Raw genomic sequence first — 27,989 nt, forward strand, 5'->3', positions numbered from 1 at the left:
GAGATTGGGGGCGAGATACGACGCGGTGAGTTTTAGCGTTGCTTCTTAGCCTAACTCTGGATTAAGGGCCTTAAAACCTTGCAATGACGATGAACGCCGTGGTAAGTGACATGTTCTATTCATTCACAGTATCAAAATACATCAATCCATTACGTTGAGTTCAGGGATGGAACTTTGGCACGCCGATGGCAAACTCTGAGCGCAGCGCTATGCAAGTACGCCACGACTAGGGCGACATGGTATTGCTTCACTGCGACAAGCTCCCCTTAAGTGCTGCGCTGGAAAAGCCAAGACAAGATTCGCTGTATTGCCTGCTCTGGCTGTCCCCTCCAGCAGCTCTCGTCGCGAAGTGGGTGTGTATTGCGGACTTCACGGAGCAAATGGAGGTCAGCGACTCGCCATTCACTCCTTCCAACTGTCCAATCACTTGTTTTCAATGCGCTTTTATTGCAACCTCAAGAAGTCTGGACCAGTCGACTCTCTCGGCGTTGAAGTGGCTAGCACGAATGTCGAAAACATGAGCGTGACCGTCGTCCGACGAACTGACGGACTAGCAATAGCAAAAATGGAGATGATCTCTCATACTCGAGCCTGTGTGTGTATAAGCTTCTTACTTGCGAGGTTTGCTCCGTTGTGAGAGGCAAATGGGAAACAAGGTGTATAGTCTACGACGGGGTGAAAAGAAATCGCCGGACTCTTCGGGGTCTAGACGGCTGCATCCAGGTTTCGGGATCGAACTGACGGAGTACTCAGCTGAGGTTCTTGTTGTAGGCCTCTCGTCGCCAAAACAGTAAGCAGATCCAGCTGCGATTAAGCATTTCGGTGATTGGGTATAGTGCCAAAGATGCTCGATGTTCATCGTGTGTCATTCGACAAGAAGCACCTCTCTTTTTTGATGCTTTGTATATCCTCAGCGTCTTGATTCGTTAAGCCATTGAACTGAGGAGCTCTCTCAGCGTCAATAGACAATGGGCAGATGTCGTGGCATAGTTCGCTGCCCTGAGCAAGGCAGTTGTTCAGTCTTCGTCATTCATGTAGGCGTTTCCATCTACTCTAAAACAGTGACACGTTATAACGCGGTTCTCGATGTTGTCGAATTTGAAGCAGCTTGTGACTACTGCATAAAATGTCATTACAGCTGTCGTTGGCAAGTAGGGTGAAGTCTGCCGTAGGATTAGAGATGTCAGGGATGTGGTTGTGGTCGAGATACCGAGCCATCCGCTTCTCGGGAGCTCTTCAGAATCGCTGGCAAGGCTTTTCGGTGGAGGTCCGCATCTGAAATTGGGAAGAGCGTAGTTGTTGTAAGTGAGCTGTTCAGTGACATAAGAAGTCTGTGGGACCAGGTTCACAACAATAGTAATCTCTCACCAGTGGTAACAAGACAGGTAATCGACGCCCGCCTCAATGATATTGTCTCTATCTTGGTGGTTCGACGATAGCCATTGAGTATGGGTTTCAAATGTTGAATCTTCAACAACTCCAAATGAACTAGCGGAACGACGATGATTTCAAGCTTGGAGCCAAAACCCAACTCTGGAACTGGGGAGCCACTAAAGGAAATGGCACATTGCCAACCCATGACTGGCGGAAGCGCGTCTTGCTAAATCGCGTTCACTTCCAACGGCAGCTGCGGCGAGACGGGGCAGGCCCAGGGCGGTGACCACGGGGCCTTGCAGACGATGCTGCTCGTTGGGTGACATCGCGGCTTGTCAGGGTGAACAGGCCAGAGACAATCCTGAATGGGGGCTTAACCTAGCTGGCTTGGCGTAAGGCGCAACCTGTGGTGGTGGATTAAGCCGATCCAACCGCCAGTGCAATATAGGGGCGGAAGGGAAAAGGAAAACACAGCGAGGCTCTTGAAGGTGGCTTGCATGCATTTTCAACGTCAAGTCTTGGAAGACAAAATTCTTCCGTCCTATGGTTCCACGGGGATAGGCCTCGACTACGATGAAGCGACACGCCGGCTCCATACTAAGGGTGCATGCCGGGAGAGAGAGAAGGCCCCACGATGTCCTCTTTGACTAGCATCTGGCGATGTTTTGGGGCTGGAACGCAGGGTCAGGAGTAAAATGTGACCTGCGTGCATCCGAGTCCCATGTGGCCGGTGACCGACCATGCGGCACAGACATCGACTAGTTACTTCACTGGTATGGAACACATACGCAGAGACACCAACTAAGCCGGCGGTGCAGGGCGTGACAGGCCGGGCAGGGCCCAAGGGCTCGGGTCCGGAAGCAGAGGGCAGCGGATGAGGAGGGAGTGGGATGTGGCATCGCATGGTGCTGGTCGAGGCTGAGCGAGTGTCCCATTAGCGCCTTATGCCCCATCAATACTTGGATACTTGCAGTATGCGCGCACGCGTCGACGAATGGGTGAAACCATCAAGCACGATGCGAAGGAAATCCGTGTGCTAGATTGGACATTGAACTTCGACAGACTGTCATTTAAACCAGACTAGTGCGATCCGTTTCTTCAGGTCAAAAACGCATTCGAATTTTTCCATCAAATGAATGAGCTTTGGCGCTCGATGCCAAGCCCTTTGGCGTGTTGCCACAAAGTTTGGGCGATGGAGGTGGTGTTCAGAGAGGATGGAGATGGATGTGGAAGATGACTTGGGTCAGGGGTGTCGGGACGATATACCAACCATCAACCGCGTTAGCGCATATGATCGATTCGGGTCTGTCTTACCTGTCCCAGTCATCCAAGTCAATGGCGAGAAGTTGACCTGATTCGTGGTTGGAGCCAAAGAAGAGCCAGAAGTCTAGGGAAAGCGTAGAGTATTTTATTGAAGGACGACGACACGACCGGATGGGACTTACCCAACCATGGTCAAGTGTCGACCGAGAAACACGGTCTCACTGCCATAGGATAGCAACGAGGTGGCGTCAATACCGCCAAGCCCGCAGTCTTCGTGTCTCTCGGTTGGTTGTAGGTGGTTCATCCGTATCTGGTTCGTCTCCACGCTGGGCCGCTCATCCCCTCATTTTAGCCATGCACACCCCCGCGATCCCCAATATTTCTCCATTCCCTCCATCCCCATCCCTCTAACGCGCTTTTACTCCGCAGAATCCACCGGATGGGATTGGATGGGATGGGCCGGCAAACGGGTGGTGGTTGGAGCAGGAATCAGCCAAACCAGAACATCCAGAGAGGACGAGGGATAGCCAACGCGCAACACGTTCAACTGACTGGTTTTTTGACTCTTATTCTGCGTATCTTGTTTGCTCTGCACATCACTTCATGCCCCCAAAAAGATCCCTGTGGGCGCATACCATGTATGCAACGTAGGAAGAGACTAGACTCAGTTCGGCGCACTAAGCTCGTCTTCCCTGTCTTCAACCGGTTTCCAGTCCACACAACCCATGCTCATGCTACTTTGCCGTTTTGCCTTGTCAACTCTCTTTTGGCGGGTTTCCTCTCCGCCGCCACCAGCAGCCTAAATTCTGTGACTGATCATCTCACAGCAAATCACACGCCGCCCTCATCGCAAGGAATGGCCCATATTTCCGCGGTTGAACCCACAACGAGGATAGCCACATCCCGGCTGGTCGACTTGTTGTCTGCTCCGCTCTTCGTAACCTGGGGCATCCGGGGACGGGGGCGGGACGACGCCTGTCTGGGGCCCCAGAGGGTCACGTCTATTGCTGTTAAGCTCGGGATGCTAGGACTCGCGCCCATCTTGTAGCCAACGGACGGCCTGCTCCTGCTGCTAGCTTGCATATCACCAATCCATCAGACGTTGGAGGGAGGCAACCATACCACATCTGGCTGCCCCCCCCCCCCATTCTGTCAAGCTCGATCCCGCCTCCTTATTCTCCATTGCGTTTCTGCCATTGCACGATAACATTGACGGCCTCGATAACAAGTTGTGGTCACTAAGACGGCCGCCAAGTGGTCAAGCTCAGTTGAATCCTCAACAAGCTCGTCAAGCTCAGCGCGGCAAAGCTTTGCGCCCTTGGCTCGTTACCGAAATTCCTGCCGTCTGTCCCATCTGCATTTGACTGAAGTGCCATCCGGCTACCTTAGCTTGCCCAGCCCAGCCTCTGAGACTAGCCGAGCCATGCCACGGGTGCTTGTCGTACTCGTTGCTGCATTCCATCCGGTCAACTTCGATTACCACCCACCCACCCACACACACACACACACAACCCAAGAAAAATGCTTGCCATCCCCCAAGCTTTGCCGGATGCCTCCAATGAGGAGTCCTGGTCGGCTGATCGCAAAACCGAATAGGCCCCTCCGCCAAGGCCAAGCCATTCCTCTGCCGCCCCCGTCAGTCCAGCACCATTGGGCTTTCCTTCCGCTCCCTCTGAATGGTGGAAAATCCCATGGAAGATTTGCTGTCCGTCTTGGTACTCGTTGAGGCTCGATTTCCTGGGGATCAGAGACAGATGAACGGACGACCGAACTAGGGCCAGACAGGACGAAGCAGGGGTTGGGTTTGGACTGGACCAGGACTGGAATAGGCAGGGTGCACAGGAGCGATTGCGACCAAGGCTCCCAGACGGAGAAGCACGCAGAGTCGCAGGCTCTCCACATGTACTCCTCACACGCCAACTCTTCTCTAGGATACTTTTCTACGGCTATTTTGCTACATTCGGGATGGCAAGCTGCTTACTATCCTACCCGTGAGGGGTCCCCGGCTCCTACACCTGGGGAAGAGGAGACTTTCTGATCAGCGAGGAAAGGAAACCACCAGCCCGGGTTCCCGATATATCAGGGCGACCATCCCGCGCTCCTCATTGACCTTTTTCTTCTCTTCGTCGCTCCGTACTTCCATCTCCAGCCCATCAACACCCCTCCACCTCTTGAACTGATTCTCATTGGCTTGAGACTCGATCGCAAACGGGTGCCACGTCGCATTGGTCAACACTCTTACTCTCTCACTTGCAATAGCAACACCACCCCGCCAACGCCTGGCTTGTTGCAGAGGAACAACCGCCCAACATGACGCTGATGCAAAAAGCTCTCAAGAAGATTGTCCACAATGACGCCATGGACTCGGACCCCCCCGAGATCTACGGCTGGAGAGTCTTCGCCCTGGCTGCCTCTGCCTGTTTCGGTGCCATGTCTTTCGGTTGGGACAGTTCCGTCATCGGTGGTATCGTCGTGATGGAACCTTTCAAGAAGTAAGCTCACATCCTACTTAGACTCTCTTTCCCCGGGATCCGATAACTAACTCTTCATCACAGGGACTACGGCCTCGAAGATGCTAAGCCGGTCGAGACTGCCAACTTGACTGGTAACATCGTCTCCACCCTTCAAGCTGGTTGCTTCGTCGGCGCCCTTATCGCCTCACCCTTGACCGACAGATACGGCCGCAAGTGGTGCCTCGTCGGCATTGCTGCAGTCATCCTTCTCGGTGTCGTCCTCCAGGCTGTCTCTTCCGGAAGAATCGCTGCCATCTTCGTCGGTCGCTTCATCGCCGGTCTCGGTGTCGGTGCCGCCTCCAGTATCAACCCTCTCTACGTCTCCGAAAACGCGCCCCGTGCCATCCGTGGCCTCTTGACCGGTCTTTACCAGCTGTTCATCGTAACGGGTGGTATGATTGCCTTCTGGATCAACTACGGCTCCGACCTCAACTTCTCCGGCAAGGCCAAGTACATCTTACCGCTTGCCATCCAGGGTCTGCCCAGTCTCATGCTCCTCATTTGCATGCTCTTCTGCAACGAGTCGCCTAGATGGATGGCCCGCCAGGACAAGTGGGAAGAGGCCAAGAAGATCCTTGCCACCCTTCGCAACCTGCCCGAGAACCACCCCTACCTTGAGGACGAGTTCCAGGAAATCGTCGACCAGATCCACCACGAGAGACAGCTGATGGGTGATGCCACCTTCATGAAGATGCAGAAGGAGATGTGGACCGTCAAGGGAAACCGCAACCGTGCTCTCATTTCCATCTTCCTCATGATTTGCCAGCAGATGACGGGAACCAATGCCATCAACACATACGCCCCGACCATCTTCAAGAACCTCGGTATCCAGGGCCGCTCCACCGGTCTCTTCAGCACCGGTATCTACGGTATCGTCAAGGTCCTTGCTTGCATCTGCTTCCTTCTCTTCATGGCCGACTCTCTCGGTCGTCGTCGTTCGCTCCTCTGGACCTCCATTGCACAGGGCTGCTGCATGTTCTACATTGGCCTCTACGTCCGTATCTCCCCGCCTGTTGAGGGCCAGCCTGTCCCCGGTGCCGGCTACATGGCTCTGGTTTCGATCTTCCTGTTCGCCGCCTTCTTCCAGTTCGGTTGGGGTCCGGCTTGCTGGATTTACGCCTCCGAGATCCCGACTGCTCGTCTCCGTTCGCTCAACGTCGCCCTTGCCGCTGCCACGCAGTGGCTCTTCAACCTCATCGTCGCCCGCACTGTCCCCAACATGCTGGCCACCGTCGGTGCCCACGGTTACGGGTAAGTCATACATTTAGGGGAAACTTTCAAACGATCAATATGCTAACAAGACTACAGAACCTACCTCATCTTCGGAAGCTTCTGTTTCTCCATGTTCTTCTTCGTCTGGTTCTTCGTCCCTGAGACCAAGGGTGTCTCTCTGGAGCACATGGACGCGCTCTTCGGCGCCACCGAGTACGACTCGGAGAAGAGGCTGGCTGGCGACAATGCCAGCGACACCAAGTCGCCTGCCGAGGTCCAGATCGAGTCCACCAACCCCGCCCACGACCACGTCCGCAAGGAGGGTGCTTGAACGAGTCACTGGTTTACGAATGCGCATGTTTATAAGACCATACGTAATGTGGCAACTGGAAGTTGTAAGCGGTTCTGCATTTAGATGATATTTAGAACGAGGACGAGCTGCGCGGCAAGAAGTTGCGGCCTGCATGTGGTTGTTGGCTTTTGATACCTATCCTTTGAGCCTTGCGCTACGGCACAGGCCATGATGACAATTCAATACGATATTGAACCTGTACTTTTGAACTCGGCGGTGCCTAATTGCCATGGTGCGGAGTCTTGGATGACAGTTCGATTCAGGCTTCACTCTTACTTAGTCGAAGAGTGAGGGTAACATGGCAAGAACCTCAAAGACGGGTTCTTGTTGACAATTGCAGTTGAATGTCTCAACAACTCAGGAGCGTTTAAACGAGAAATCCAAACTGTAACCACAACAAGCAGAGTGCTCGCGATTCGAACAAGACTAATGTCTTAAAAAGTTGACCAGGTGTGACAATGGAGATGGCAAATCTTCACCATCTGTGTATTTTCTCAGGACATTTGAGGAAGTCGCCAAGGAGCAATAGGAAGTGGACGTTAGAGGTTGGAACTGCCCATCAAGAACAAGTGCGCCGGAATTCGCCAGATCAACCTTGAAAACCAGAATCCCTGTGTTAAGATTCTAGAGCTCCTCCCTCTTCTCAGCCGCTTCTGAACCCCGATAGCGTTCAGCCCCCAGGTCGATTATTCGACGAGGAGCCGCACATGTCGTTGACGCTAAACCAGTTCCTGTCGAAATCCGAAGGCTCACGCTGTTCTATCAGATGCCACGTTCAGCCACAAACACCCCCTTCATGCCCGCGCAATTATAGCTCCTTGTCTCTACTCAATCCCAACGTTTCCCCCATTACGGTCTTAGCATTATAATAATATAGTTGAAAGAGGTGAAAAATGCGTCCGTGATATTAGATCCAATATAGCGTGTCGGCGCTGTGTCCAGTATCTCTTGGCTCACCAAAGCCTTTTTGCAGAGAAAGCTTTAAACGATGATAACGGCCTACCCCTTTAGATACTCAATATAGCACCCTTATAAGTATGACTTCCTTACCTATGCTGTCCGCTCCGACTTGACGATATCTACGAGCTCCGTTTTTTATTTGAAAGATGAGGTTGTTCATCCCAGTCGTGGCCCTTTTAGGCCTCTTTGCTTTCCCGGCACAGGCCCAGAACCCTCACCACGCCATCGATCCAGCCATCTTCCCCGGCATCACCCCCAGCACCGAACTCGTATGGCACGATTGCTATACAGTCTTTAAATGTGCCCGGTTGACCGTAAGCCCGTGGCCCCCGTATCTATTCCCTTAACACTCCTCTGACACCTGCTCAGGTTCACGCCAAAGTCACCGACCCCCGCAAGCCCAAGAAAGTCAAGGGAAACTGCGGCCAGCCGACAGTCGACCTCGCCATCGTCAAGCTCCCCTATGTTCCCGCCGCCGGCGGCCCCCCGCACCAGGGCGCCGTGCACGTCTCCCTCGGCGGCTGGAGCTCGTCGTCCACCAACTTCCTCGTCCGCTTCGGCGAGGACTACGCCCCGTTGTTTGCGGGCTACGATCTCCTCGCTATCGGTACAGCCTCACCCTTTATCCCTTGCTCACAGCCAGGACTAACCCGTTACATCAGACTACCGTGGCTGGGGCTGGTCGACCCCCGCCTTCCGCTGTTTCGCCTCCGAGGACGAGCGCAAGCAGTTCGCGCTCTCCGAGCCGCAGCTCCTTGGCGCCGACGATGCGGCATACGCGGCCAGGGAGAAGCGCGCCGAAGAGTTTGCCAAGAAGTGCAAGAAGAACGGCGAGGACGTCGGGAGGTTCATGGGCACGTACTCCAGCGCCGTCGACCACTACACCGTCATGAGGGCCGAGAATCGTACCAAGATGGGGTTCTGGGGCATCTCGTCGGGCGCGCACCTGGGACAGACGATTGCGCAGGTGTACCCCGAGGTGGCCGACAAGTTTCTTTTTGACAGTAGGTTCCTTTCCTACGTGTTCTGCACCTGTAGCTTGCATCACGTTTTTGCTCACAAGTCTTGCAGGCCCCGCCCCCTCTTCCCTCGCGTACACCGTCACGTCCGCCCAGCCCTCCCAGATCAAGGACGCGGAACGCGGCCTCGAGGCCTTCTTTTACACATGCCTCAAGGCACCCGTAGGGAACTGCTCCTTCGCGGGGTCCTCTACGACGACGGCCGAGCTCCGGACACGCTACAGCGCTCTGGAGAAGAAGCTCAAGACCAGCCCCCTGAGCGTCGCCGGCACAGACAAAAAGTTCGACTGGTCGGCCCTCCACACGTTCCTCACCACCGCTCTCCACGGCCCCGGCTGGTTCCCCGTGCTGGGCGGCGTCTTCTCCGAGGTCGAAGCCGGCGCGGCGGGCGGCTGGACCGGGTACGTCATGACGAGCGTCCTCAACCAGCCTCCCGCGCCGCTGCCCCTCCTCACCGAAGACCCGCCCTTTGAAGGAATCGTAGCCGGCGTCTGCACCGACGAGGGGCGGCACCTGAAGGGCAAGGACGACTTCAAGTCCTACTTCAAATCCATGACGGACGGGGCGCCCAGCGTGGCGCCCATCTTCTCCGAGTGGCGCCTCGTCTGCTCCAACTGGAAGATCGACCCGGTCAACAGGCTCGAAGACACGTCCGGCGGTCCCGTCAAGACGCAGGGCAAGTTCGTGGTGCTCAACGGCGTCGGCGATCCGGCGAGCAGCCTCGAGGGGCCAAGGGCGTCGCGGCGCGGTTCTCGCCGAGTGTGCTTGTCAAGGATCTCGCTGCCGGGCACACGAGCTTCACGGCGAGCAGCAATTGCTTGTTCGGTGTCTTCTATAGCTTTTTCGTGTTGGGACAGATGCCGGCCGAGGGGACGACGTGTGGCGATGTGTTTGCCCCGCCGTTTGGAGTCCAGCTGCCTTCTGGCTTCTAGAACGTAGTTGGTTGTCTCGGCGTTGCTGCTGGGGGCATAACCGTCTCTCTTTGTCTTCTCCTATACATGGCTGGTATCTTGGCTCTAACCACTTGGGTTCACGATGTCCGTCATGATGACATGATCAGTCATATAACCAACGTTGATAATTTTGGCCATGCCTGGCAGCAACGCATTGTTTCCATGTGCTAGATATGGTCGAGATTTAGGTTAATTGATCAGGAGCATCAAGAGTTATGATGTACCGAAAGATGTAGTGCTTGATCGGGGATATCGAGTAGATAGAATCACCACGCATCCCAACAAGGTAAAAGGGTAAGCTTTGTAAAGCTCGCATTGTGGCCAGGTATATTGCTCAAGCACTCTGATGCCACCGTATATGGCTCGTCCAAAAACGCCAGAACCTTGACCGTTACATGGTTCGTCCCAAAAAAATGCCCAGTCGACCCCTCGACTTCCCGTGCCCATTGCAGGAGCCTTTTTCCCCTGTGGCCGAGTCACAACAAACATGAACCACCTGTGACGGAGAACCCCGCACGAACGCCTAGCATTGTTCTGCAATAGAACATGACTGATAACACCAAATAAAGAACGCTTGAAGAATTATGCACACGAATCGCAAAGAGACAGCTACTGGCCACCAGGCATTCCTGCACCGTCGAAAATGAGGAGTGGCCACTGGCCGACCGGAGCCGATACGGCAGCCATGTCGGCGACAGTTGACGCCTCCGTCACCGCACCCGGATCCCGAGATGCGCCACCCAAGGTAAGCAGGGCGTTGGCACTGTACCTGTCCTGGCTGTCGGCCATGGCTGCTGTCCAGTCATGCCAGGTGTTCCCTTGTGATGCCGATTGTCTCCATAGGAGCTCGGCCGCCGCTGCAGAGCCAGCGGGGTCCGCGACGTGTTGAGTGGCTTGGGATGCGAAGGCAATCAATGGGTTGGTCTCGGCCGAGTTGTCGTCCGCCGCGCTCGTGGCCTGCCCCGCAGACGTGTATGAGTAGCCGTTGTTCGTCTCAAAGGCTGTCGTCGACGGCACGTTGTTATTGTTGGACGGCTGCTCAGCATAGGCGAGGGACGGGTACGGAGTTGTTCCGTTTTGGGCCCCAGAGTCTGGGTAGAAGGCCTTGGCCGCCGTCTCGGCGGCGCTGACAGCCAGCGCTTGCGTTGTCGGGGGCTGAGATGAAAGCTGGAAGGGCGATGATTCTGCCGGGTCAGGCTTGATCGCCGGGGGAAGTGAAGAGTCCTTTTGTTTCTGATCGTGCTCGATCCAACTGATGGTCCTCTCGATGATGACGTTGATTTCGCTACTGATTCGAGCACCGGTTCCTGTAGATGAAATGATGAGCGCCCGGACTATTCCGCAATCCTCGACGTTGCTTACCTAGGAGCGACACTGTCGCATTGATGATCTCCATCCACCCCTTCATTTCTTCGCGAAGGGTGGCAATCTGATTGGGCGTCGCCTCGAATCTTCGTTCCCAGTGGGCAACCAAGGTGGTAAAGATGGCAGCACCATAAAGGGCCATCTGATACCACGTCGTGTCTAGGCACTTCAACTTGTCGAGGGCCTTGACGGCATTCAGCATGTGCGCAGCAGTTTCCTCGCAAATGCGGGCGTTCTCGAGAATCATCTTCCGGTCGCTGGTCATGGCCACCGACGGGTGACGCAGACAGAGACGGAATTCGAGGGCATACATTTGGATATACAAAGCGTACATCCGGCCTTCGTGCTCCGTCTGGCCAGGGTTGATCTGCAGAGATTCGGGTAGATTTTCCTTCCACAATCGAAGCTGCTCCTCGAGGGAGTCAACCACGTCGGCGTAGTTCTTAGGATCGCGCTTGACGCTGTATATGTTGGAGTACATCTCCATGAAGAGAGGCAGAATCTTGAAGCCAGCCAATCCAACGTGGTAGGTACAAGGTGTCGTGACGGACGGGTCTACCCCGTCTGGCGTGAGGGCCTCGTCAGGAATGGGCTCCGGGAAATCGACGTCGTACTCCTCGACCGTGATCGGCATCGGCCTTCCGAGACGTCCGTTCAACGTGACATAGACGAGGAGGATGGTCCACCATGTGCGCTTGCGGATCTCGTTCTCCAGATTTGTCGTCTCACCGGGCCCCTTCATGGCGCGGTGCATGTTCAAGTCGATGGCGCGATGGAAGGCAAAGTTGGTAACCATGGAGCCACATCCAGGTTTGGGGAAGCTGCGGCTATGTGCGCAAATCATGGCCATGGCCTGGACGGCCGCCACGGTTTGTGAAGACGCCAAGTCGAACATTTTGCTCAGGGCCCAGTGATAGTGCTTGTTGGACAGTTCGTTGAGCTGGGAGCGAGTCTCTTGCTGCTCCCAGTTCCGCACACCGTACTGAAAGTAGATTGTGGCGAAGACCATGTGCACCATGACTTGGTCAGGGATGCTCGGCTCGAAGTCGGGTTCATCGTACATGCGCGTCAGCTGGAGCAACGGTTAGGGCCATTCACTACTACATGCCGGGACCGATGCACTCACGATGTTCATAAAGGTAGGCTTGTGCAGAACGGGAAGGAAAGGCCATATCATGAGGAAGTACCACTCCGAGTAGGTGAAGGCGTCGCTCCTCGAGGGGAGCTCGATGTTGACGGGAGGATTCATGTTCATGCATGATTGGAGAAACGACTGGAGAGACTTGTTGTACAGGGGTTGCGAGGCTTTCGCATCGGGCACTGGCTCGTCCATATCAGGAGCGTCGAAGGATGTAACGTCAATCGTCATTCCTAGGATCGAGAGCTGGGTGCCCTTGATGGAGCTGAGAGGCGCGCTGTCGGACCCGACACCCAGATGGTTGTGAACGGGACGCGACTCGAGGGTCGACCGTGGGAACGAGCGGCTGCCCGCGGGCTTGTAGCTGTAGTTCTTGACCCAGACCGAGCCGACCTTGGTCCAGGCATCCTTCTCGGCAGGGTCCTCAATGGGGTTGCCCATGTGGTCGTAGGTGACGCCGGGAGGCGGGTAGTTTGTGCCGTAGGGGGACCAGTTGTAGGGCTTGACCTCGATTCCGTTGTTCTCCAGGAGCTTCTCGAGTTCGCGCACGTGGTTCATCATGTCCGTCTTCTCCCTCTCGAGCTCCTGAAGGTAACCTCTTCGTTCGGTTCGGCCGGTGACGCGATCGGTGACGAAGCATTCGAGGTTCTGGTTGATGCAGTGGGAGCATCCTTCGGGGAGAGCATCGCATCGGATCTTCCTAACCTGTTTTCGGCACAGTGGTCAGCATGGACGCAGGTAGAGGTTAAGGAAACCCCAGCGAATCGGACGCACCTTGCATCTGTCGCAGGCCTGTCCGGTCCTCGTGTAGGACGACAGGCGGTTCTTGACGACGGAAGAGAAGTCCTCCTGGCCACTTTTCTCGAGTCGCGGCAGCTTCACCTTGGCGGCGGCTGCAGGAGCGGCGTCGCCATCAGACGTAGCAGCAGCATCGCCAGCTTCCGCCGGTCGCTTCGGTGGGCGACCCGGCATGGTCTCTCTTCTCCCTCCCTCTCTTTCTCTCTCTCTCTCTCTCTCTCTCTTTCTCTCCTTCTCTCCTTTTCCCGCGTCAATTGCTGACGGTGTCGCAAAAAAATTTGGCGAAAGGGTTTACAAGGGATATACGGGGAAAAAAGTCCTGTCGCGCGACGGCAGTAGAAGGTCTATCGCGACGGGGTTTGCCGCCAACGTGGTTGGGTTATGGAGGTTGCCGCGTTTTTAGGAGAAATGACGGGGGGGAGCTTTGCGCTGCCGGGTTCCTTGGTGCCTTTGGGTGCTTTGGCTACCGAGTGCTTGAATTACCGCGAAAAACCTGGGGTGCCAAGGGGGGGGGGGGGGGGGGGGGCGCGGCACAAGGGACGAGAAATGGTCAAGGGAAGTGACAGGAAGGGGGAGGGGAACGGCTACAACGGACTGGGACCCGGCAGATAGGGTGTCTGGGATTATGGGATACGACGCCCAGGCCCAGGGCTCCAACTGGTGGTAAGGGTGTGTGTGTGTTTGTTGGCTCTGTTGGGCTGAGTAGGTACGGTAGGTAGGTAGGCAATTAGGTAAATGAAGAGTCTCCCAAACCAACAGGGAGGGATGGACGGCAACGGGGGCCCGGTTGATCGCAAACGCACCCAAGTGGGTTCCCAGCCTGTCGGGATGCGGGAGAGCGGTTCCAGTTCCAAAGCGCCTCTATGAACCTTTTTTTGCTTTCTTTTTCTTTCTTTTTGCCGTGCCGTGGGCGTACGTACCTACGCAGCCAAAAGGTAGAGATACCTAGGTATGCGCCGAGGAGATGGTCTAGAAGCCCGGGGGCCCGCTGAAACCTTGTTCGTCCAGCGACGCGTCAATTCCTTCAGGCGATATGAGACCCCTCAAAACATACCACAAGAGTTGGAAAGCGTGAGTGAGTGTGATGTTGCCAGCGACGAGAACGAGGCTGGCTGATGAAGAAAAAGATCTTGTTATCTCTCATCGACGTCACCGCTGGAAAGAATGTGATTGCGACGAAAGACTACTATGCCAGTTGGAACAATGCCTCAACTCAACAGACCGCGCACTCATCTTCGCAGTAGCCGAAGCCCAGCTCATCCGGATTCGAAAAAAAGTGCCCCGAACACGTCGAATCTTGTAGCGGGTGATGGCGAGGAGTCAGCGGACGATGTCAAACTACCTAATCGGCCGTCATGTGCTGTGTTTGTGTGCGTGCTGTGTGATGTCTCACAAGATGCCGGCCTGGGCCTTCGGCGCCGTGCCTCGAGGTCGAGATGGAAGTGAATAAAGACACCCATCTCACAGCATGCCAAGCCGCGCATAGCACCAGGTCGGATTGTGTTCGAGATGCCAAAGATCGAGGCGATGAGGTTTGATGAGTGATGGGTGGCGTTGCGTGGCGTCCGCCCGACAATAGACGGGAATCAAGGGTTCCAGCATTCCAAGCTTCTAGTGCCAGGGCCGTCAGACAGACTCGACCTACTAGTGCCGATACGACGTGGAGAAGCCTTGACATGTGGCATTGTTGTCTCTGCGCATGCCCTTTGCCTGGCCCTTTTGGGGGGGGAGTCTTGTCTTACACGAGGGGCGTTGGCCAGCCTGCCGGGGGCGACCTCTTTTGTGATATTTTGGTATCCTTTGTCCCCCCTGCCGCGAGCGTACGGGTCGAATTGCCAAGTCACGGCAATTTTCCTCTCGTTCCCTGTGTATGCAGCGGCAATCCCGCAGCTATGGCGAAGCCGTGGAGTGATGTATGTCGAATGCCGCGACGTTTTTGTGTTACTCCCGGATCGGGGATCGGCACCAAAACACCAAGACACCCTGCGATGGCTGATCATGAGGCGGCGAAGACTGGCAGAGAGATTTCCAACTCGCGTTTGCAGCCGCAGTGAGGGGCCCATCCTTGTCCATCCTTGACTGCCGGACGCGATATTGTGGCTCATCTCAGACCTGGCGGCAACTGAAGCACTCAAAGTACCTTGGTCAGACCCCGTCCAATGCTATAACACCAAATGTCTATTTCAGAGATTCTGCAGTGCTACTGGCTGCCAAGATGCCTGTACGTCGTCTTTTCGTCCCTTCAACTGGATGCTGAATCGCGGGATGGGCAATCGAACCAATATTGGAAACACGGCTCTTCATATTCCAAGATGTGCCGCGTCACTCCAGGGCTGTCGGTTTGGACGAGCCACCTGCCATAGAGGCGGATGCGTCTGAACCTGAAGCGTACCAACAAGTTGCATACCTGCGGCGTACGGACGGTTGGCATCCGATGAGATGGGTTGGTGGGGCCTGTGGCTCAGTCCTGAATAGGTAGGTAGGTAGGTAGGGCGTACTCCAACAACTTTATCAGCCTTGACTGTCAAGACATGGCCCGAATGCGGTGGTATCCCCTCCAAAAACTTTCGCAGTGAGGATCCATCCGTTGCGATCCGTCCACATGGTGGTGGGAGTAAGATCTATCTGCCGGGCTCGTCTCAGCTATCTGACTCATTTGGTTGACCTATTCGACAAGCCTGATACGTAATAAGGTTGAATTGTATAACTAACGAAAACGAAGTCAGTTTAAGAGTAGATAAACAATCACACAACCTACCTAGCTCCCTCTCTGGGGCTCTCTACACACCCCATCCGAAACCTTGATGCTCGTAGAAGCCACTACAGTGACGCGTGCTGCTAGAGCTCGCGAAGTGTAAACTAGTGGAGGCGTAGCTTTTTGCTCTACCTTCTTGGAATCAGGAAGTCATTCAATTTCTCCACAAAAGCAGGAAACCTCGAGCGGCTTACCAGGGTGACCAGCCTCGGGACCGAATCAGCCTTTGCATGTGCAAAACAACTGAGCCGGGCCGTATCGAGGATACGTAGGTTCGAGGTGCAAGACCAGACCGACTCCCCAGCTGAGCATCAGGCAAGGAGTAGCTTGAGTCGTGACAGTGGAATTACAGCATTTGCGGCGCGCAGAGTGGGGCCGTTTGCTCCGTCTGACGTGGTCAGCGAACCCCGCCATGCCCCTCCAAGGTGGTCTCGCCCGATAATTGCAGCAAACTTTGGGCGGGCGCGACTGAAATTCAATTCTTCCAAGTTTACCCCGCGATACCTCTCTCACCACAGCTTCAGCTCCCGCCCAACACCCAGCAAACGCCTCTCCTCCGTCTCTGCACCGCCCTTCCTCCCTCGTATTCGCCATCTCTCAGACGTCGAACTGAGCAGCTCGGTCAAAATGGCCTCCATCATCGAGACTATACCCATCGATCACGTGCCCGCAGACCACGCCGTCCACATCGCCTTCTTCAAGGACGTCCAGAACGCTGCATTCCTGCACCAGCAGCTTCTCGACCGCAACGCAGACTTTGAATATGCCCTGATTGATGCTTCCGTGGCCGTCTCACGAACCCACATCCTCGCCGCCGCGTTCAAGGCCGTGACCGCAAAGGTCGACGGCAGCCTCAAGACCCCCAACGTCCACTCCGAGCTGGTCGCTTCCCTGAGCTCCGCCAACAACGTACGTGATGCAATCTTGTGGTCCCCTTTCTGGCGCCGTTGGCATGTCTGACTTGACTCTGACCCTAGATCGCCGAGGCCTACCGCCGCTTCGGAATCAGCCCCTCCAGCAAGGACCTCATCGCCGTCAAGATCAGCTCCCCCGCCGCCGTGCCCTCCGCCGAAGATGTGGAACAGCATCTCAAGGAGAACTTCCAGGGCACGCCGGTGCCGTTCACGGACGAATCCATCGCGACGTCGACAGACTGGGCCAAGGTCCGCAAATACTACAAGCTCAACGGCCTCGCGTGGCTCGACGCAATCAAGGACGAAAAGGAACGAAGGGAGCAGCTGGAAACACTCGTGCTGGGAGCCATGGCATTGCGCACTGCCTAAGACGCAGACGGCCTCTGGCGTATGTCTGTGTCACTATAGAACGCAGCCCTATATGAAAAAATACTGTGACGTAAGTCGTCTCGTCATTGCTGCAGTGTTACAGTCGAAAGGTCTAACAACGCTCCTACCTAGGACCCCAACTCCACGCAACCCAAAGCGAATCGCATTTCAACACGGAAACGTCAAACAGCATCTTCCTACGTAGATACCCCAATAGCACCTTTGGCTCTCCTCACCAGCTCGCTCCACATGGCATCGCGCCCACTCCGCGTGCGCTGCACCGCGTCACGGTTCTCATGCGCTCTCCTCAACAGATACTTCATGCACTCGCCAGTCGACCCCCAGACAAGGTACTTGTAAGCCTCCACGGCCCGAGCCTTTGCCTGCCTTTGCTGCACGTCGCCCGTTTTTTTCGCAGAGACGAGCTCGCAGCTTATCTCGTCAGCCATGCCCTGAAGCTGCGCGAAAGCGATTTGGATCTTGGCCTCGCCGGCATCGCAAATGCCGCGGGCCCGCCTGACGGACTCGGCATTGTGTGATGCCAGCACCAAGCTGACAGGGGGCATCTCGAAATCTCCGTGCAGGACGTTGCCCCACTGCTTCCTGAGCAGGCTTTCTGCAATGCCGTCGTAGCAGGCGTCCGTGTCCGCCTTGGTGTCGTGGATGAGGTGTCTGGGGTCGGAACTGATGTATGCGCCGCGCACCAGCTTCACACCCAGCGTAAAGCCTTCGGTCTGTGCGGTCCGGAGGTGTCGCTGGAGGGTCTGTGGGGCCGACTTGAGGTAGGCCTGGTACGTGCCGTAAATGAGGGCCTGTCCGGGGACGGTGTTGTACTTGCGCATGTAGTTGAGGGTCCAGTCGTCGATGCCGGGTTGGAGGGACGCCTGTTCAGCGTCGAACAGCAGGCGGACGCCGCGCTCGGCGGCGAGGGAGCAGATGGAGTCGATGGCGTCGGCCATGGCTGCGGAAGGGGGTAGGCGCTCCGAGAGAGAATACAATGCTTGACGACCAGCTCCCGTGAACCTGCAATGGTGTTAGCAGCCGCACGTGGCGTTCCCGAGAGTCGGTCTTCTGAGAGTGACTTACTTGAGGGCGACGAAATCCCCAGGCTGCGCCAGCCTGACCGTCTGCATCGTCCCGCGAGCCCAGGGAGTGACCTCGTTGCGGACACACTCCTCAGCCTTTTCACCCTCGCCGCCGCACGCCGCCAGGTCCTTGGTCTGGGCCGTCGACAAGACGACCTCCTTCGCGTACCCCAAGATGACGCCCGTGAAGCCAATATCCTTGAGGCCGTCGATCGTCCGCCTGACCTCGGCCGGGGTCTCGCCCGCGCAGAACTGGGCGTAAAATGTGTTCTTCAGGAGGAACCGCAGCAGCGGGTTCTTGCCGGGGTCGAGGAGGGGGTTGGCGGTGTGCGCCAGGACGGACATGACCCAAAGCGAGGGCGGCAGGAGGACCGGCGACGAGGAGATTGTGGTCGTGAGCAGGGAGCGGAGGATCATGTGCAGGGGGAGGACCGAGAGGGGCGAGGGTGCGTGCATGGCGGGCGGCGATGAGGGCGTTGGTGCTGTTGAGGACGGCGAAGGTTCGAGGGCGGAGGATGCGGGTGATGATGTTGCGACGAGCAGTTGGTCGCTGGAGGAGGGTCTCTTGGTTGATGAGTGAATTGATCTTCTTGTCGCCATCGTAGACGTGTGGCTGCGAGGAGACTGTCTCGTTGGTGGTGATGCACAAAGTGGTAGAAAGGCGACATTGGATACCCTTCTAACGGAAAGTGCTGGATACTGCTGCTGATGCGGCGCAGAGACGAGAACTGCTCTGCGGGTGCTCGATAAGCCCGCCCTGTGCAACGGGCGAGCCATCTGAGTAGTTTGAGACACGACTAACACGCGGTGCGGGGGGGTTGAAGTGACCGGCAAGGTGGGCGATGACGATAAGAGGTTCAAATAGGTACGAAACAGCTATCTACTTGACTGAATAGAGAAATCCTTAGAGAGGGGAGGGTATTATACTTGACGATCCAAGCCATCGTCTCCATCTCGCCGGCCTCTGCGCGGCATCCGAGTCCACAGACGATCCAGCCGCCTTAAAGGGCTGTGTCGTTATCTAAAGCCAAGGGTCAATGAGCGATGCATGATGTATTGCTCTGCGGGCGGACAGATTAGCTAGCGATAGCTCCAGCATCTTCGATCAAAGCCCTCCCTGGTTATCTCTCCCACAGACCCGTCACGTGGGCGCATTGTGTCATTGGAGACAGCCGATTGTAGCCGGATGCGGATCGATCGGACGGACCCTTGGTTGGTGACATTGCGCAACGCTCATTGGCGAATTCGCTTGGGTCTGGCGATGCCCATGGGATCGGGGTAAGCCGCATAGCTCCGATGCGACCGGATTGCCCTGCCACTCACACATTCCAGAGTCGGTGACAAGCGTAGCTGTGATCAAGTACAGTACCAGTCTGGCCATCGGCTTCGAGAGGGCCGAAGGCGGAGTTCTGCGACATTCGTGTCTCGATCATGTCGGTCGCAGGACCGGCAGGGCCATGTTAAACCGTGTGGCGCCCAGGCGGATGGGCGCAATCCCTCTCGTAATGGCCAGGTCACGCGCCATCGTAGCAGCATAGCCGCAGGCATGGAATCGGCCCTTCCCCCGCCTTTCGCTCTTCTATCGTGGCCGATAATCCGGGGTGCGCGATTCGTGTCGCGTGTTTTTCGGCAACAAGGTCTCCGTCTTGGAAGATCCTGAATTAACCCTCCTGCGGCTGGTCGAGCTTCGTCGCCTTGTCGGATCCAAAGCGTCGGCGGACGAAATCGACATACCCAATGGGTCTGCCGCGGGCAAGACCAACGGCGTCTTGCATCCCGCCGTATACCAGTCCAAAGAGTAGCCCGTACCTTGCTGTACGAGCTGCGGTGGGGAGGGAGAAGCGGTCTATAGGGGGCAGTCATGTTAGCATGGATCACTGCGTGAGCGCATGAGACGAGAGTTGATGCGACATACTCCAGAGACTGAAGCCGCCTGCCACCGTCAAACTGGCCAAGACGGTGCTGAGGAGATCGGTCTTGCCGCGGTACCGGTCGACGGTGCTCTCGAGACCAAACGCCATCAAGGTCCAGAAACTGAGTCGGCTGCCCATGCGGAGACCCTCGCGGAGGCCACCCTGCATAGCGTGGTAGTTTTTGCTCTTGTGGTAGAGGTACCAGCCCGTCGTGGTCGTCGGCATCTTATGCGCGTGCTCGGCACGGAAACGCAGCTGCGCAGTCCGGCCGCCGTGAGCCAGGCCCAGAGTTGCTCCTATGCCGAAGCCAACCATGCCTGCAAGAGGGATACGAGCTGGCGTCGGTATCGACAAACGCGACTCGGATGGCTTTCGATCGAAGCTGAGGTTCTCGGCCATGGTGCTGGGCCGCCCGTTGCTGGCGGAGTCGGAATCGAGCGGGTGTCTTTGGGTCGAAGGATTTCCCCCAATGAACGTACAAACTCGCCAGATGGGTCTTCGAGGACTCGGCAAGATCCGGTGCGTTTTGGGTTTCTCGACGGAGGTGCTGTTGCGTTTGGAACGACGGCAAATGCAGCAAGCACTCTTGAATCAGTCCACGCGAAGAAATCAGCTTGGGCCTAGGACCGGTTTGGAGGAGCTTGGACGCAGCGCTCCTTCGGGCCCTCCTACCCCGGTCAAGGTAGAACACGCCGTCATGTGACTTCGCATTGGGTAGAGTGCAAAAAGCGCCCCGCTCCCGCGACCCACGCGGGGCTGCCTGGCCGATCCGCGCCGTCACCCGCAATTGCTTGTTCATCTCTTCTTTGCCAGCCGACGACCCCTCCAGTTGCGATACTGTCTTTGGCTTGCGACAACCGGTACTAGACCCCAAAACCGAGCGCAACCAAACCAAAAATCTCTTTGGGATCCTCTCGATAGCGACAACAAATTTCGCCAAAATGGTATGAGCATCCCAGGCTCCTTGGCCTCCGGGCATACCAGCCAACGAAGCTGACCCCCTCGCAGCAGATCGACGACACCTTCTTCTCGGTGCGATTCAAGTATGGCGCGCACACCATCCTCATGTTCGTCGATGGCCAGCAGAAGTTCTCCGAGATTACGACCTCGTTGCTGGAGGTGCTACGCGACAGATTTCCCGATGGCCTCACAATCAGTCACACCTCTCCCGAGACGACAGCACTCCCAGAGGGCGATGTGCAACTGGCTTATGCGCTGCCTGTGAATGCGACCGACCTGACACAAGGATGGAAGAACATCAAGGCCAGCGACAACGACATCGCGGTCGCCAGAGGACTGAAGGACAATTGCGTGGTGGCGTTTTCCTTTGACACGGATGAGCCCGAGTTCCTGGTCGACGTGCCGAGTCTGGACGAGGAAATGGAGGACGAGGAGGGCATGGGATCCGATGCATGATCGTGTACGAGACTTTGGCATTGATGCATGGCGTTATGGCGAAGGGAATCACGATACTATGGATTGCCTCCCTCACATGCATATAGAGGCGGCTGCATGGATGGAGGCTGGCTACGAGAACATTAGTCTTGCTTAATGCGCATCTTGATATGCTAGGCATAGGATTGAACAAGTGCGTGAGGCCCTAGTCGTCTGGGTAACGGCAGAAATGGGCGACTGCATTTGAGGGTGGCCCAGTCACAAATACTTGGTCCATCTCACGAACGACTCTTGAATCAGCAAAACATCACGGATACACCTAGTCCTCGAGAGTTTGTGTGGCTTTCACACGAATGAGGAAACAATGGTTCTAAACGTGACAACTGAAGGACTTGGATGCATTCGTCAATTTCACATTTTCACCAGTGCCTGGAATCACCAAACAGTCCAGGACAGTGTCTGAGCCAGATGACGTCGGTGGTCTGGACCGAACCATCTCCAGAAACAGGGGCTTTTCTCGTCCCCACCGTATCCCGGTCACAGTGCTGAATGCAGATGACGCTCACTGTACCCTTTTGGACCCCTTTTCCACACATGCCCCCCCGTCTCCATGTCACCCCAGAGCGAAATTGCGACGAAGGGGCCCCCGAGGTGGCAGTTTTTCTGTCAACAACACGACACCGACTACTTTGGCTTCAATCCTCGCAAAAAGGAGGCCCGACACATACACAGCTGCAGAGTCGCCCGACTTCTGCCCATGCTGCCGTCTACATGTCCCACGTGGCCCTCCTCCGCCATGGCCTCCGCCTCCTGCTGCCACTGGCGGTGATTTCAACATTTTACCTCTATCTTTATCCCGTTTTTCTTGGATGTGCTTTCCCCGTGCCCCCGGCCGGCCGTGCATCTTCCGGTAGTCCGAGCGAAGTCAACGTCGCAGACACCAAATTCGCTGCCTTCCTCGAAGCAGCGCGACACCATGTTGCTCTTCCGATCCCCCTTCGATCGAGCGACGCCCGCCCCGCGCCTTTCCGCCTGCTCGCGCTCGGCGACCCTCAACTCGAAGGCGACACCTCTATCCGAAAGCACAACGGTCCGGTCTTCCCTCACGTAAGAAGTTTGTGGTCGCACGTGACCTTCCAGTCGAGCCACTCGCTGCGCCAGCGCATCCGTCACTCTCTGCACGACGTGATCGATGTGTTCCTGGAGGACGTCTTTGACGAGCTCGAGTCGGTTCGCAAGCGTATAGACCTGTTTGGTAACGACTTTTACCTCGCACATATCTTCCGGACGGTACACTGGTGGACTCGTCCTACCCACGTCACGGTGCTTGGCGACTTGCTGGGCAGCCAATGGATCGGTATTGAAGAGTTCCGGCGTCGCGGCCGCCGGTACTGGAACCGTGTGGTGCGAGGGGCCGAGAAGGTTCCTGACGAAGCGGCGGCGTACCCGGCTTTGGAGTATGACCTCACAGACTACCTGTCGGCGTCTGGCGAGCCTTCTCCCGAGTGGTCGCGCCGTGTCATCAACGTGGCCGGCAACCACGACATTGGTTACGCCGGCGACATCAACCAGGACCGCTTCGGACGCTTTGAGCGTCTCTTTGGCAAGGCCAACTACGAGCTGCGCTTCGAGCTTCCTGTCCATGACCCGAAACTCAACGCCACCCTTGTGGACGACGAGAAAAACCCCGAGTCTGATCGTCTTCCGCCCGAAATCCGCGTCATTGTGCTGAACGACATGAACCTGGATACTCCAGCCAAGGATACGTCGTTGCAGGATGCCACCTATGCCTTCATCAACGCCGTCATCGAGACCTCGGCGGCGGTCGAATACAGCGGTCATTTCACTGTCGTGCTGACCCACATCCCATTGTACAAGCCCGAGGGGGTTTGCGTGGACGCCCCCTTTTTTGACTTCCACGGCGACCACGACGGTGGCGGAGTTAAGGAGCAGAACCTGCTGTCGGCCGACGCCAGCAAGGGCTTCTTGGAGGGCATCTTTGGCATGAGCGGTAACACAGACGCCCCCGGCAACGGCAGGGGTCGCCACGGCGTCATCCTGAACGGTCACGATCACGAGGGCTGTGACACGTTCCACTACATCAATCAGACGGACGGAGGCGAGAACGGCGACCGCGCCTGGCAGGTTGAGCGGTGGGCGACGGCGAAAGGCCGAGGCGCCGTCGGTGCCCCCGGTGTGCCAGGCTTGAGGGAGATCACTGTCAGGAGTATGATGGGCGACTTTGGCGGCAACGCTGGTCTGCTCAGCGCCTGGTTCGACGAGTCCACATGGAATTGGAAGTTCGAGTATGCAACGTGCGCTCTGGGTACACAGCACCTGTGGTGGCTCGTTCACATTGTGGACCTCATAACGGTCGTTGCTGTTGTCGCCTACGTTGTCTTGTCCATGTTGGAGGCAAGCAAGCAGGGACAGATTGCCGTGGCACCGTCGAGTGTGGAGGAGAAGAAGCTGATCCAAAATAGGGAGGCCAAGTCATCATAATATTGTTGCTCAAATACCCGGCAGGGAACTGCCTTGTCTCAGTTCTAGTATACAATTTCATTTTGTAGCATTATTCGCGTCAATTTGTAACAATTTCCAAGCGGCATTCTCTACGGGCGCCTCATTCTCCTCTGTCGCCGTGACAACAGGTGTCGAGCCGATGATTGCATCGTTGCCTACAAATTGCGAGGCACTCCCGTCACTCTGAACATATTGTGCTCCCTCAGATCTATCTAGAGACATGGGCCGTCGCGGGTACCCGAGCTCTCTCCCAAGTCCATTGTCTAGGATCTCGCCGTCTCGAGGCAACACAACCACTGCCACACCGGGCAACCCCATTGCGGACAGCCTGCAGAGGGCGGCACACCACCGCGACGAGGGCAATAGACAATTTCATTGCCTTACGGTCTGCTAGTTGCGGGTGGCAATGTCGCCCAGAGCCTTCAGATTGCGTTGCGTGCCTGACAGGCTGCGTAGTGTCTCGCGCCAAGCGCACCGCAAGTCCTACCATTCATGTGCCCAAGCACAACCAGTTGTGAGGCCCACAAGCTCTCCGGGCCTCAGCCAAAAGAACAAGGACAGTTGTGTATGCCATGGAGGGATGGAAGTGTAATGTCAGCGCATACCAACCGGACATTTGCTCCAAAGTCCCAAGTGCCATTGATGGCGGTTGAACGCGTCCCCATCACGGTCGCACCGAAGGGGGTTTCACGGCGATCGGAAATGTTCTGTCGCATGCACATGCGCATGCTCGTACGGCCTTGTCCTTCCTGTCCCTTACTGTCCACCGGTTGCCCTGTATACCGGGAACGAGAAACGAAAGATGCGATCATGGGGTTCTATAAGTGTTGCGCCGTTGCTGCCCCGCCATATATGTTTTGGTCATACCCGTACCACCCCATCCCCGCGGCCCAGGATAAACCAATTAGGCCTATTGACCGTCTGTGACGCAAACGCCCTGATTTCACTTGCGGTTATCGACGCCTTGAAAGGCGCTCATTCGAGTTTGGGGCCATTGTGACTTGGCGAGGGCTACGGATACCATCATCGTCTCCTCAGGGCAGTGCTCATCACGAGGTCTCGGAGCTGGTTTGGCGTACGGTTACCGACTGCGGAAGCAAACATTGAAGCAGATGACATCTGTCTGTGCTGCTTAGCATCAGCGGGCTGAACAAGGACAAGAAGGTGACCGTCCTGTTTGATAGTCAAGAGCCGAGCCGACTATATGAACCCAAGGGACGACGAACATGATCTCCTGAGAAAAACACATACCTCAAGATCTCAACCATTGCTACAATACCACGATAACACCACAGGTCAAATCCTGTTAAATCAAATCACAATAGGTCATTCTATCCTGAACCTTGTGCTTTCAAAAAGAACACAATACTGTCTCTCACAATGCGCTTCACCCAGCTCACACTCTTCACCCTCCTCACGGCACACGGCCTCGCCGCGCCAGCCACCCAGAAACCAGACGAAAACTCGTTCGCCAAGGAGAGTGGCTCCTCCATCGCCGCGGGCAAGACACCGCCCTTCAACCCAAATTGGCACTACTGCCAGACAAAGTGCGATTGCGCAAAGAGATTCGACAAGAGCACGCAGGGAGAAGAGTGAGTGAGAATCCAGATGCAGACACCTACCTCGTCGCGGTATCCGGGTGAATTGACGACCAGCTGGCTGACGTTAGGACAGTCTCTTTCAGTGCATCACCGATCCCAACTGTGAGCAGTGTGCGAGGAACGGCATGACCCCTTCCGACGGTTGAGCAGATTCTCGCGGGGTGGGTAGAAGGAGGCTTAGAGAGGGGCAATTGATGCGACCTCCGTAGAAGTCTGGATATGTATGAGTGGGAATGATGGTTCAGATCGATCGGCTCGCTTACTGGACAAGGTTCACGCTCATATCGAACCCAGATAGTGTTAGGAAGGCGAACGTCGGGGGCTAGACACAAACGGTTGGACATCGAGAGACAAAGATGATACTGGTTTGCCCATGTATGAATAGATGATACCCAGCAGAATCCAGCAACATGCGGCTGACTCACAAAACACCCCCATACAGCACTTCAAATGAAAAACTCACAGACATTTCATTGCATTGCATTGTTACTAGAATTCGTGTTTTGAGAGATGAAACTGTCTGGTCGAACCACACTTCTTCTCCATATGGTGTCTATGGTAGGGTAGTATACAAAATTTCGTACATACGCAGACCCACGCGTCGTCAAGTCTATATACAAGGTGAGGCGCCTCCTAGCCGCCCAAGCCCGCCTTGATAATACAAATACAGATAGTTTTGGTAAGAGGAGCGAAAAAAGTGGTGGTGGTGGTATACTGCACGGATGGTGCTCATTAGACCGGGGTTGGTGTGAAGCGAAGCACCCCCTTTCTTTACTGCTTCTTGTTGGCGTCGTCACCCTTGACGAACCACCCGCTGAAGGAGCCCATCATGTTCTGCATGGCCTCCTGCTGGGCCTTCTCCTGCATGGCGGCCTCCTCCTTGAGCCACTTCTCACCGTTTTCACGGATCTCCTTCTCGAGCAGCTCGTAGTTGCGCTGACCGCGCTCGCGCGCAATGTCCTGGAGCATCTTGCCCTGAGCGAGAGCCTCGTGGGCGTTCGGCTCGCCGTCAGGGGACACCATCAGGCTCATGTTGGAGGGCTTGAGGCCGAGCATGCCACCGAGCAGGCTCATGCCGGAAGGCGCCTTCTTCTTCTTGGCCTCGACCTGCTTGTTGAATTCGGCTCGCGCGATAGCCTCACGGCGGGCAAATTCGGTGGGGATGTGCTTGCCCTCAAAGGACTTGAGAACCTTGCGAACATCGCCATACTGCATCGTGTGAATGTACTCGAGGAACGGGATGAGGCTGACAAGCTCCTTGTCCTTGGAGTCGCCCGTCCACTTGGGCAGTACGATAGCGTTCTCGGGCTGGTTCTGGACGTGCTTTTCGCTGGTATCGAGGATGATGACCTTGGACAGATCACGGTTCAGGTAGGAAAGATCCTGTATGCAAGTTAACGTCGGCGGCTCGCCCAACTTGGGAGGGGTAGATTACGGACCTTGACAACCTCTCCATCCTTGTACTTTGTCGCCTCGCGGTAGAGCGGCCACATGATGAAGCGGAAAGGGTCGAGCTTCCTCACGAGGGGCTCGCCGATGGCGAAGGGCACACTGGTGAAGAGGACCAGCTCGTAGTACTGGCTGAGGTACCGCAGGAAGTAATCGACGCCGGGCCGCTTGGCTACTCTCCAGCCGTGCTCGCGAGTCCATTCGCTGTGAACGAGCATGTCCTCCAGACTGATGCACAGAGTGTAGGGACGCTCGAAAGACGGGTCAGGGTCGGGCAGAAGCTTCTCAAAGGCAGGCTCTTGGTAGTAGTTCATGAAGTCGCCCGTACGAGCGGTGACTCTGTTCCACCAAGCGCCAAAACCCCAGCCGTTCGGGGCCGTCTCGGCGTGTCTTGCCTCCTCTTCCTTGTCGTCCCATTCGCGTCCAAGGTAGAGCATACCGGCAGCGCCGAAGCCGACAAAAGCAAGGAACATGCGGCTTGCGAGCTGCTGGCGCTTTCTGTCCGTTGATGAAACGTACGCAGAGTCGGGAAGCTCTCCACGGCCACGTCCGCCGCCCTGAGCAACAGCATCCTCCTCGGCGATAGCAGCAAGCGCCGCCTTGTTGGTCGCGCCGGACATCTCGTAGGCGAGGGTGGATGGAATACCCTGGGTGAGGTCGGGCAGAGGACCTGTAGGCCCGGTCTGTTCAGGAGCTTGGGTCGCATCGGCGGCATCTGACTTGGCGTCGGGTTTGGGTGTCTTGGTCGAAGAAGTTTTTGATGACGCTTCGGCAGCCTCCTCGTATGCTGCTTGGTAGTCGGCGCTTGACGAAGCCGGCGTCTCGCCTGGCGTCGGCTCGGCAGGCTTCTGCTGATCAGTAGGTTTCCCCGAAGAGGGGTCCTTGGGCTTGTTGTCCTGTGCGAAACCTCTGCTCCATGCCGAAGCTCGGAATTGGGGTCTCGCAGCCGGTGTTGCGACGGAACGGTAGAGCTGCGCCGCAGTCGGCTGCAGACGCGCGATCCGAGCTGCCCTCGACAGCATGGCGTTTCAAAGGCCA

General features: G+C 56.3%; 10 protein-coding genes across 10 annotated transcripts; 6 read left to right on the plus strand and 4 right to left on the minus strand.

The window, feature by feature from the left end:
- Positions 1-4,947: 4,947 nt before the first annotated feature.
- Positions 4,948-6,693, plus strand: ColSpa_12686 (quinate repressor protein; the record flags this gene model as incomplete). Its single annotated transcript, XM_049278898.1, has 3 exons — positions 4,948-5,129; positions 5,193-6,401; positions 6,459-6,693. The coding sequence occupies 3 exons, from the start codon at positions 4,948-4,950 to the stop codon at positions 6,691-6,693; spliced, it is 1,626 nt and encodes a 541-aa protein (XP_049134855.1).
- Positions 6,694-7,820: 1,127 nt separating this feature from the next.
- Positions 7,821-9,625, plus strand: ColSpa_12687 (uncharacterized protein; the record flags this gene model as incomplete). Its single annotated transcript, XM_049278899.1, is given in 5 exon segments — positions 7,821-7,943; positions 8,044-8,281; positions 8,337-8,678; positions 8,746-9,452; positions 9,467-9,625. The coding sequence occupies 5 exon segments, from the start codon at positions 7,821-7,823 to the stop codon at positions 9,623-9,625; spliced, it is 1,569 nt and encodes a 522-aa protein (XP_049134856.1).
- A 630-nt stretch (positions 9,626-10,255) lies between these two features.
- ColSpa_12688 (transcriptional activator protein acu-15) lies at positions 10,256-13,121 on the minus strand (the record flags this gene model as incomplete). The annotated part of the gene is made up of 4 exons (XM_049278900.1): positions 10,256-10,953; positions 11,009-12,083; positions 12,138-12,854; positions 12,924-13,121. The coding sequence occupies 4 exons, from the start codon at positions 13,119-13,121 to the stop codon at positions 10,256-10,258; spliced, it is 2,688 nt and encodes an 895-aa protein (XP_049134857.1).
- Positions 13,122-16,329: 3,208 nt separating this feature from the next.
- Positions 16,330-16,985, plus strand: ColSpa_12689 (EKC/KEOPS complex subunit CGI121; the record flags this gene model as incomplete). The annotated part of the gene is made up of 2 exons (XM_049278901.1): positions 16,330-16,611; positions 16,680-16,985. The coding sequence occupies 2 exons, from the start codon at positions 16,330-16,332 to the stop codon at positions 16,983-16,985; spliced, it is 588 nt and encodes a 195-aa protein (XP_049134858.1).
- A 197-nt stretch (positions 16,986-17,182) lies between these two features.
- ColSpa_12690 (putative proline--tRNA ligase) lies at positions 17,183-18,526 on the minus strand (the record flags this gene model as incomplete). Its single annotated transcript, XM_049278902.1, has 2 exons — positions 17,183-18,008; positions 18,072-18,526. 2 exons carry the CDS (start codon positions 18,524-18,526, stop codon positions 17,183-17,185), a joined length of 1,281 nt encoding a protein of 426 aa, XP_049134859.1.
- A 1,205-nt stretch (positions 18,527-19,731) lies between these two features.
- Positions 19,732-20,382, minus strand: ColSpa_12691 (uncharacterized protein; the record flags this gene model as incomplete). Its single annotated transcript, XM_049278903.1, has 2 exons — positions 19,732-19,892; positions 19,986-20,382. The coding sequence occupies 2 exons, from the start codon at positions 20,380-20,382 to the stop codon at positions 19,732-19,734; spliced, it is 558 nt and encodes a 185-aa protein (XP_049134860.1).
- Positions 20,383-21,048: 666 nt separating this feature from the next.
- Positions 21,049-21,399, plus strand: ColSpa_12692 (uncharacterized protein; the record flags this gene model as incomplete). Its single annotated transcript, XM_049278904.1, has 1 exon — positions 21,049-21,399. One exon carries the CDS (start codon positions 21,049-21,051, stop codon positions 21,397-21,399), a length of 351 nt encoding a protein of 116 aa, XP_049134861.1.
- Positions 21,400-22,149: 750 nt separating this feature from the next.
- ColSpa_12693 (protein TED1) lies at positions 22,150-23,880 on the plus strand (the record flags this gene model as incomplete). The annotated part of the gene is made up of 1 exon (XM_049278905.1): positions 22,150-23,880. The coding sequence occupies one exon, from the start codon at positions 22,150-22,152 to the stop codon at positions 23,878-23,880; it is 1,731 nt and encodes a 576-aa protein (XP_049134862.1).
- A 1,401-nt stretch (positions 23,881-25,281) lies between these two features.
- On the plus strand, positions 25,282-25,648 carry ColSpa_12694 (uncharacterized protein; the record flags this gene model as incomplete). The annotated part of the gene is made up of 2 exons (XM_049278906.1): positions 25,282-25,493; positions 25,576-25,648. The coding sequence occupies 2 exons, from the start codon at positions 25,282-25,284 to the stop codon at positions 25,646-25,648; spliced, it is 285 nt and encodes a 94-aa protein (XP_049134863.1).
- Positions 25,649-26,273: 625 nt separating this feature from the next.
- Positions 26,274-27,973, minus strand: ColSpa_12695 (mitochondrial import inner membrane translocase subunit TIM50; the record flags this gene model as incomplete). Its single annotated transcript, XM_049278907.1, has 2 exons — positions 26,274-26,885; positions 26,942-27,973. 2 exons carry the CDS (start codon positions 27,971-27,973, stop codon positions 26,274-26,276), a joined length of 1,644 nt encoding a protein of 547 aa, XP_049134864.1.
- Positions 27,974-27,989: the final 16 nt, after the last annotated feature.

The sequence above is a fragment of the Colletotrichum spaethianum genome (assembly GCF_022836535.1).
Source record: "Colletotrichum spaethianum MAFF 239500 DNA, contig70, whole genome shotgun sequence".
In the NCBI taxonomy this organism is placed as follows: domain Eukaryota; kingdom Fungi; phylum Ascomycota; class Sordariomycetes; order Glomerellales; family Glomerellaceae; genus Colletotrichum; species Colletotrichum spaethianum.